The sequence below is a fragment of the Bombus huntii genome, chromosome 12 (assembly GCF_024542735.1).
Source record: "Bombus huntii isolate Logan2020A chromosome 12, iyBomHunt1.1, whole genome shotgun sequence".
Classification (NCBI taxonomy): Eukaryota; Metazoa; Arthropoda; class Insecta; order Hymenoptera; family Apidae; genus Bombus; species Bombus huntii.
This window is the reverse complement of record NC_066249.1, coordinates 9,333,099-9,343,681: the sequence shown is the minus strand read 5'-3', so window position 1 is coordinate 9,343,681 and position 10,583 is coordinate 9,333,099. Positions and strand designations below refer to the sequence as shown.

At 29.4% G+C, this 10,583-nt stretch overlaps 1 protein-coding gene and 1 long non-coding RNA gene across 2 annotated transcripts; one reads left to right on the top strand and one right to left on the bottom strand.

Moving 5' to 3' along the window:
* Positions 1–17: 17 nt before the first annotated feature.
* Positions 18–9,734, bottom strand: LOC126871651 (mitogen-activated protein kinase kinase kinase 7-like). Its single transcript, XM_050630674.1, has 10 exons — positions 9,587–9,734; positions 9,222–9,483; positions 8,359–8,584; positions 8,030–8,147; positions 7,582–7,911; positions 5,258–5,370; positions 4,783–5,075; positions 4,551–4,623; positions 1,310–1,563; positions 18–1,074 (listed from the first exon to the last, which is right to left on the bottom strand). The coding sequence occupies exons 2-10, from the start codon at positions 9,297–9,299 to the stop codon at positions 910–912; spliced, it is 1,650 nt and encodes a 549-aa protein (XP_050486631.1). The 5' UTR covers positions 9,300–9,483; positions 9,587–9,734; the 3' UTR covers positions 18–909.
* Positions 3,267–4,597, top strand: LOC126871661 (uncharacterized). The gene is made up of 2 exons (XR_007691713.1): positions 3,267–3,777; positions 3,983–4,597. It is a non-coding gene; the product is annotated as an uncharacterized LOC126871661 (long non-coding RNA).
* Positions 9,735–10,583: the final 849 nt, after the last annotated feature.

Below are 10,583 nucleotides of genomic sequence, written 5' to 3'. Positions count from 1 at the left end.
TAAACGAAGACGAGAAATGAAAAGAAAATATCGCGTATATTTCATAAATAAGCTTTTGACGCAAAAATATTTAACAATTTTAAAAAAATTGGTTCTTTCGTTGAAGAACCGATTTTTGATTACTGTAACTTCATTTCAATAACTAATTCTTGACAATGTTATGGCAAAAAATAGAAATTACATAATGAACAATTATCGGTATCCGATTAAATACAATACTTAATATTTTATAACGAGGACACCATTTATCGAATATTTTACTGACTGTACAAATTAGTTTGTAACGAAAAATAATTATACGTAAGGACAAATTAGATAAATTAGATAAATAATAATACAATACCTCCTTAATTATTACTTATTAATGGTAATTCTTACATAAATAAATGTAGTAATAACAAATTACACAGGCAGTTGACTAATCATCGATTTCTGATTGATAATCACCAATTACGTTAACTTTCTCATAGCAGTATTTTTTCAAACCTGTATTTTTATATTTAAAACACGATAAAAGCATTATAGCAATATTTAAAGCTACTTCGGTAGATTCCCCGTAATGCTTATTTGAAAGATATAGATACCTAAATATATATGCATATTATTGATCAAATTTTTACATAATTTTGTTCATTAAAACGGAGAAGTCTCGATAAACGTTCTTGAAATCAAATGCAAATAGAAAACAGTGCTTTTATATATATATAGTTATGTTTAAGAGATTGCATTGCCAACTTCTCTCTCTTTTACTTTTGTATACTATAGAATAAAATCTAACGTTGAAAAATCTATTGAGAAAATCGATATTGTTGCCCGTGTTCGCTACAGGAAGGAAGCACAGGGGAAATTCGCAAGACATAATGTAAAAAAGAATCTCGTCTAACGCTTGTACTTGTCTAATCTTGGCATTCAAGAATGTCTCGAAGGATTTTGACAAGGTACCACGAACCACCCGTTGTTTCCGGAAACTGTCGGACCGACTTGAGCGTTGCTCAAAAGAGCATTGTTCGTCCTCTGATTCTTCATGATTTCCAACTGACGTTTTAAATTTCTATACAGCTTTATGAGAGACTCCTGTAATCGAGAAAGGAACTAAAATTAATAATTTGATTTGCAAAAGCATAATATAACAAGAATTTTAATTCTGAAAAATAAACCTTCAAGGATTAGAGAATTCTTTTTCATTCATAAAATTTAAAAGTTTGCAGATATTTTGCGTCATTTAAAAATTACTCTTTTGCGATCCTTCTACATAAACCAATCCTGAAATAATTTTTTTTACCGATAATCTTTGTTTATATCGGCTTACTTTTTCATCCTCCAGTTTCCTGAGTTCCTCTTGCTGCCTTAAACTGTCTATGGTCAAATTTTTTAGCATTTCATTTTTGTGCTGCCCCAAAAGCGCTATCTCCGTTTGCACCTTCAAATATTCTTGCGCCAGCTGTTTGTGCTCTTCGAAAATTTCTTTCGATCTTTCGCAAGTCTGATCAGGCGTCAATGGCCTCAGATCCGCGTCCAAAAGGCGATAAACGTTGTCTAAATCTTTGTCAGTCGTGCTATTACCTGTCAAACAATAATTATAGCCGAAAGTTAATCCGATTAATATAAATGATCGTAAGTAACTTATTTTGTTTTTACTCTATCCAGAGATGTTTCTGGTATAAGACCGATGCAAAATAAATTGATATTTTCTCAAATATGACGAATACACTGATTAAACGTGCGTATTATCAACAGATCAGTAATCAGTCTAAACTCGGACTTGGAACCTATTCGTATAAAAAGTTCATTTTGATTGTGTCAAAATTATGGCACACTTAAATTGCCGAATACTTTTACTCGAAACTATTAGAAAAAATATATAGAAAGAAATATACAAACATGTATTTATGACTTATTTTACTTTTTACTAAACATTCGCAGGATAAAAGGGATAAAGGAAAACTTTAAAATAATAAACTTTGCTATGTTTCTTTCATCAACACTAAATTCAACTTGAATTGAAGATCTACTTTAGAAATATAGTAGTGTTATGTTGGTTTAACCCATTTTTAAATGATCACAGCAAAGTTATCGACTCTTGCTGTGTACGCCTATTTACGTTAAATCCATTCTGAATTTAAATTAATTTCACAACTTCTCGGTTTATTTTGAGGATAACAATACTGTACAAACATTCGTTCGATTCAAGTGATATACCCTCGTACATTACTTGATTCAAAATTTGTTTTCCTGCTTTCCTCCAAAACAAAAACTGCTAGTATACTAGTTATGCAATAATTACATCGAATTAAGGCATAATCGCTTTCGAAACATATTATAGAAACATTAATGATATGTTAATTTCCGTACTAAGTCTACGGAAGCTACTCATTCCATCAATTTAAAATTTAATCCCAAATTTTTACCTTTAACTTTTTATCACATTTGGCGGGTTCAACCCCGCGTTCTTTCTACCTCTATCGCGTGATTAGTAGCGACTGTTCGTCGTTCGATCTTACAATGTTGAATATCATGTAAAATCGTATAATAAAAGCTCTATCGCGGTTTACTCGAAACCCTCCTAATAAAAATTAAGAAAGAAAGGCACCTCGTCATACCATCAACGACGAGAGGAAAAAGAAAAACAGAGCAAAGTACTAACGTAGCAAAACCCAGCACCGCTTTAGGGTGTCCGTGGCGACGATATTTGGGTATTCCTCGCACATTTCCAAATACTGGAGCCTGTCGAGGCTTCGTTCATAATAGAATCAAGTATTCGTTCACATGAAAGATGTCACTCTCCGATTAAAAGTTACCACGAACCACTCTTTGATCCGGAGGATGGCGGTCGATCGAACTCGTCCGTAAAAGATGAAAAAAAATGCAGATGGGGCAGGGGGAACGAGAAAACAAAATTTCTAAGAAACGAACAATTTCTTTTCGATAACGAGGGTGAGAGAAAAAGAAGAAAGAAGAGAAAAGACGGTCGTTCTTGGTGATGTGTCGGGAGAGCACTAAACAAACGTGCATCTATATTGGGCCTGGTGAGTCAGCTACACCTGCTTCGAGGTATCCCCCACCAGACAGGACGTGCAAGCACGAGCCAAGAAGAAAATACGGTTCTTCGGCTCTTAATTCATCTTCAGGGCTGGATTAAGTCGAAGCTCTGATTTCCATGTTGATGCCGCAGCGAAAAATTAAGAAATCCAATGGGGGACAGACATATATCTATCCTGGGATCGTCTTTCTTTGGGAAGCATATGCTTCAACTTTGGAAACTGTATCAACAAGAATAATATTTCAAATAAGAAAATGATTGAAAATCAATAATTTCGTTTGACAAGAGCTATTGAAGTAGAATATATAATTTATCATTTAATATATTTTATTCTTTATACTTTTATCCAGATCATTCGGCTTTTGCAGATATTTGGAAAATTAATTTATTTCTTCTCGGTTTGTCACTTTATAGTCTTTTATATGTATTCAATCTGATAAAGAGTAGAAAGAGCATGGTCTGTTTTTATTTACTTGGGTCTTTTAGGACAAAGCTTTTATCGTCGTCGATAGGTGTCAATCAAAAACAAGTTCCCCTGATTAGTTGTTCGTTAAATTTAGTATACTCGTACAATGTGACTGTTTTCGCGGGCCCTTTGCCAGGGTAGATTTCGCCGATCGACGAACTCCCAAAGTATTCGTCACGGTGAAATCACAACGAGCCAAGGTGCGATGTTCTAACTTCTTTCTATCGCTTCGTTCTCACGTGTCTTTTTATATTGAAAGGGAACAATATTTGTACGTAACGTATGTACAGATTAATCACAAGCCAAATATACATAAAACTATAAATAATTATAAATATAAATATTAATAATTTAATTCAGTAAAAGTCTACAATTTTTATCAAATTAATTGATAGATTTTTAATGATTTTTAATCAATTTTAGTGGCTTTGATTGATTTCTTATATCTTCAAATTATATTTTATTCAATTAAACAGAAATAAAACCGCATTTCGCAAGAACGCAAATAAAATCAAAGTGCAGACATAAGTGTTAATTATTTACAAAAGCAATCGAATGACGACAATGGATTTGCCTGAGCGCATCACATTCCGCGCTAAAAGGAAGGTTTTGTGGAACATACGGAGAACGTTATTTTGGGATTAGAGTACTATCGCGGTGAGTCACAAATTCAAAGTTCTCGCCCCGAACAAGTTCCCCTTCCTCTGCTGTTATAGAACAACGGCGAGGCCATCGGCAAATAACAATTTAATAATTGTGCTATACGTATATGATAAGAAAGCAAGAAATTATGTATTCCATAAAATAAAATAGAAGTATAAATATTAACAAAAATGAAAACGAGAGAGAAAACTTCGTTAAAATTTTCTATTACTAAACAAATGAAAAGCGTAATATTTATAACACAATGTATCTACTTATAAATCATTTGTTATCGTTCGTATTGTAACTGTTTAAAACAATTTTTCCATAATCAAAAGCAAAATTAACTAAAACAAAATTTATAATTTAAATATTTTATAATAAAGGTAATAAAAAACTTACTTTGTGCGGTATTCTTTATCTTTAGAATAGGAGATTCCAATGGTGAATCGGAACTCGGTAATCCCCAAGCATTCTGGAATTATAAAACATAAGAATATGTTTGTGTCAAAAATGTAAATACGTAAATCATAATAACTACAAATCTTGGAAAATATTTATACTTCTTTAAATATTAATTACTAATTTAATGATATGTAAACAAATCATTATTTTTAAATTAAAAGTTACTAACCGGATCACACTCAACGTAAAGTTGAGGAAAATCTTTAATCTGGAATTCTTTATTGGATGGATTGTTTGCTGAAATATTATTTTTAGGAGGTGGATCCCTGAAATCGTAGAAGGGATTCGATGAACTGTTTTTTTCATTAAAAATTTCCGATTTTTCTTTGGAAACGGGTGCATTAGCTTTAATAGTACCGTTGGCAGCATATCCATTTATTTCAGAATCCATAGTATCAGTCACGTCCAAAGTATCATCTTTAGAAACCTGGTTGTCAATAACTTCCTCTGACTCAACATCTTCTACAATATAAAATTACATTATAATTAATTTATATAATCACTGTTGTTGTGCATGTTTATAAATAAACATTTCATATTTAAAATTATTATCTATTATTAGTAAATATTAATCATTTGTTAAATCTCATAACTTTGGATTGCTTAAATTACTTATGAAAAATTTTAATAATATACAAACTTACTTTGGGAATATTCTACTGGTTCTAGATGCCCATTAAAGAATTGTGATAAGGTTGTCATTATTTCTACAACAGCATCCATTGATGGTCTTTCTTCGGGAGATTTGTGCCAACATCTGAAACAACCGTTCGTTTCTTTTCTTACTACATCTTACAAACGATTTATAAATGTTTATTTAGAATGTAAGAAGATATGTAATAAAAATAGAGGGACATGCTGGCCAAAATCACATATATAAAATAATTTATCAGAATAGATAATTTGTTAGAGTAGGCATAACAAAAAAAGATAGATCTCATTTCCCTCAATACCCTTCTGCTGGAAAAATGACTTTAAAATCGAATATCGATTATTGATTATATCTTGATTATATTGATTATATTTTCAAGGATAATGTACCAGAAGAAATAGGTACATTTCATTTTTCCTATTTCCTACACAAAAGTTAAAATATTACAATTTTAAATTTCTCTCTTTTTACAATTATACAATCGCAACAATAATTCATGACTAACATAAATTTGAATATTTTATGCAATATTTTCCATCCTCTCAAATTCAACACTTTCCCTTCCACGATCTACTGTCAACAAAATTTATGATGAAAATAACTGGGAGCACTTCTTAAATTTCTTGCTAGAAAATCCACGGAAACTACCATAGACAATGATTTGAAAAGCAAGTCATTCCTTCTAGTGTTGAATCATCATGCGAAAAACGAAAGGGAAAGTAATCTCGCCATCTGGCACAGTCGAATCCTTAATGGACAAATATCATTGAAGACAATTTCACTTACCACTAAAATTTGCTCCCAGTGCCTAACCATTGAAGGGGATGAAAGAGTGGATTGTTGTCCCAAAGGAGAATCCATAGTTGCTAAAGGACCTTAATTTCTTTAAAAGAAAATATTATGATGAACTATGTGCCCCAATCTTCACCCTCACTTAGGACAAAACCTAAAATTCATAAGAAGAAATTTAGAAAAGCCCTAATTAGAAACGCAGAACAATCTCAGAATGAAGAATTATGAAACTGTTAAAGTTATCCTAGCACCAGGTAGATTGACCACCACCTTACACATTCCTATTCTAAAATACTCTAAACTATTCTAAAATACCAGCATTCCAAACAATCAATCCGATACTCATACCCTTCAACATTTCTACATTCCCTCTTTATACCTCAATCAAATTCCAACTGATTATTGATTGATGACTATTAATTTATTATTCCCTGCTTCCCATGATCTTAGACATGATAATTAAAAAGCATAGCATAATCGACCACATATTAGAATATATCAGAAATACTGATGATATATTAAATACTTATAAATTAAACTGTTCGCATTATCTTTTATTTTTTTAGTACTTAAGACCATCGATTATTTAAGAAGAAGAATAACAAGGAGTACACATGATCATATTAAATACTTTTAAACAAATGTTTTTCTGTTACAGGAAAGGAAGGTTTGAAGACGCTATGTATAAGATCTTAAATTTCAACCTGTATAGGTAATAGCTTTTCACAATTTATATAAATTGTGAATAAATAGAAAATTCATTAAAGATTACCATAATAATGATTCAATTACACAATTGAATCCTTATAAATAATATCAGAATAATATGATGACTCTTCTGAGAAGAATATTTTAAACATACAACTCTTATGTTATGAGAAAAGGGTTTATTCTATTACAATTTAACAAAATACATCGTTAAAAATGATTTGGGCACAGCATATGGAAAAATTATCAAGATATTATATACAAATAAAATGCAAGTAATGTAAAATAAATATAAAATTGTTTAAAAAAGCTCTAAATAACAATCAACATACTTAAAAACATTTTTCCACCTGAAAAGAAGTTTTTTCTATGAACAAAATTGTGTAATCACCAATTATCAATCAAATAAAATGAAAATTTTTTAAATTAAATGCTTAATGATAAAGTTTTTAAAGAAATTTTTTAAACATAATAATGTTATAACTATTTTCAAGCGTAAAATATGTTAAAATACATAAAATATATTAAATCTAAATACTTGTAAATATACTTTTACGTTTCAATAATCTGCAGTTAATTTCAAGAAGAAAATAGAGTATTTGTTATATTTTTTCCTACAACATATACTTTCAAATACTAATACTTTTTATCAATTACAATTATTTCTATCACATATTTAGTAACATGTGTCACTATCGAAAAAGATAATATGACTTTATAAAACAAAGAAAATAATTAATCTTAACTTCTTTAGTAAATTATTAGAACATGCTTTATTAATTATAAAAGTGAATGATTATAAATATTAATAAATACCTGGTCATGAGATCTTCAATTGGTTTAGGGCAACCTTCAATTAAAGGAGGTCTTTGTCCTACATGTACTGCCCACATTATTCTGTAAGCTGAACCACCAATTTCATCAAATGGTTTCTTCCTTGACAATATCTCCCACAAAATAACACCCCAACTAAACACATCACACTTTTCGGTATATCTAGAACCCTCAAATACTTCTGGAGCCATCCAAGCAGCAGAACCTTTGTTATTAGTCATATATGTATTTAGATCACAAGCTGTACCAAAATCACAAATTTTAAGAGTTTGTCCACCCATAACTAACAACAAATTTGGTGGTTTTAAGTCTCTGCAAATATAAATGAAATCTGTTGAAACGCTACAGATATCATTTGAATAAAAAATATACTTCCAGATTGTTATACTATGTCCTCGATAAAAAAAAATATATATTTAACTTAATTTACCTGTGAATTAAAGGTTTTGGTTTCATATTGTGAAGATATGCGACACCACGTGCACATTGCAAAGCCCAACTCATTGCATGTCCTGCAGTATATTGTGGCTGAGGATTGCAATGCAAAACTGCAATATATTAATAAAACAAAAAGTAAATGTAATATTTAATTATTAATGCTTGATGATAACAAAACAATATGAAACAATAAAAAGCATTTAATGTCTTGTTAAACAAATTAAATCTTATGCATTATCAAAACAAGCAACAATAATATTTAGACTATAACAATATTGTATTAAAAAAAAGAAGTTCTATAGAATATAAAAAAGTTAATACCATTATATAAGGAGCCACCTTCTGCATATTCCATAACCAGGCAAACCGGATTTTTAGTACAGGCACCATAAAGTTTTACAATATTGGGATGCACAACTCTAGATAATTGCCTAACTTCTACAGTAAAGGCCTTTTTTTCACCTTCTGAGTTTATATACTTTATAGCAACATATTGTCCCCTCCATTTTCCTTTCCATACTACTCCGAAAGAACCTTTTCCGACTACCTACATAAAAATAAGTAATGAACAATTTATTATTGATTTAATTTAGCGCTCTTCAGATTTTAAAATAAATCATTTCTTTTCGAAAAATGAAGTAACAAGTTAAGAATATTAATGATGTTAGATAAACATAGAAACTGCATGTAACCTCAACAAAATGAAAAACAATACAAAGATATAAAAATTTAATATTTTATTTATTCTTCTTTAATATACTCTGTATTCTACTAAACGATGTTATTAATTTTTAATTAAATTATTTTCACACAATCTATATCAAATTTTTAAAAGTGACATATATTCACAATCTATTAAAATAAAAAAATTTTTTTTTTCAGTTTTTTTCTCAACTTAATGATATTTCAAATAAAAATCTCTCTCGTTATCTAAATCAAAATTCGAATATTAAAGTACAGAAAATAGAAAGGAGCTTCGTTAACATAAATTTGCTTAAAAAATATTCAACTATCGTCATTTAGGTTATATTTCAAACAAAATCAGATAATCAATTAGGATAAATTACAAAAATTAAACGCAACTGGATGTAACATTTGAGAAATGTTTTATTGAACGACGATTAAAAAAACAAAAATTTGACTTGTTCGAACAATAATGAAAAGTTTCTGCATAGTTATGATACCTGCTCTGTTTCAATTTCATCGTAGTTAATTTCTTCTACAAACTGCTGCTGATGGCTTACTAATTCTTTACCCGCCATCACACACAGTCGACATCACATTAGTTTCAGGGCACATTTAATTACCGGGCGTATTTATCATGAACGAATATTTATTTAAACTCCGAGCTCAAACTCCTTTGATATTTTCCATTTTATTAACATTCAGAAGGCATGTGTAGCGAGAAAGTTGTATCGATAGATGTTCATCATTCGATAGATCGATCTGTTGAAATACGATCCATTGTTAAACATAGAAAACGTGATTAAATTTATGTGCTAACAAAAACAGAAACATTAAATTATTTTCGTTTAATCAAAAAGCATACCAGTTAAGACATGGGAAGAAAAGTAGAAAGAGAAATATGTACACATATGTGTAAAATGAACGTGCACTACGTACTACCAGGTACTACGTAACGACGTTTAATAAGTTTACTTCGGGGCTTCGGGGATAGCTTTGGGTTTTCTTACTAAATAAAATACAATCCAATCACAGACTACTTGTTTTTTGATGTCACATATATTCCATACATATATTCTCAATCATAAATTTATTTGCGTCAAGTTGCAAAATATCATATATATTCAGAAACATTAAAAGTATATATTGTTATTATTCAGTATAAAATTTGACTTGCATTTCATATTATAATCCTATACGGTTTAAAATAGAGAAAATTAAAATATTAATATATGTCCTCTAAATATAATATAGATACTGAATCAGCAGATGCATATATTATGTTCGACGCTTTTAATCTTTGTTATACTTGTTATATTCTTTTATATATATATATATATCTTCGCCCGTGCTATAATTAATTTGCTTATGTCAAATAAGAAACAAAACAGGTAATTATACATCGTATAAGTAATTTGAAATGTTAAATATATACTTAACATAATTTAAATATCGAAAACGTTATATTCTGTAATTTAATATTTAATATGTATTTAATTTTATATGTAATACTTAATACTTAATATTTATAATTTAATATGTCGTTTTGTGTAAATCGTAATTCGTTTAGAGTTTATAGAATTAAACAAAGTTTTGTTCATAGATTATGTACAAAGTAATAATAATATTATTATAGTGTACATAAGTAAAATTATAAAAAAATAATAAAGCAGAATTATTTAACAAAAATATACGTAGAAAAATTCTCATTTTATTATAGTTAATCGAAACCTCGATTTAATGCTTCGTTATGTAAAATCTGTTATACTACCATAAACTTTTAATTTCATTAACGGATTATTACATAATAGGGGGCTATAACTTCACTTACAAAAAATAGATTTCGATGCTTCAGTAATTTA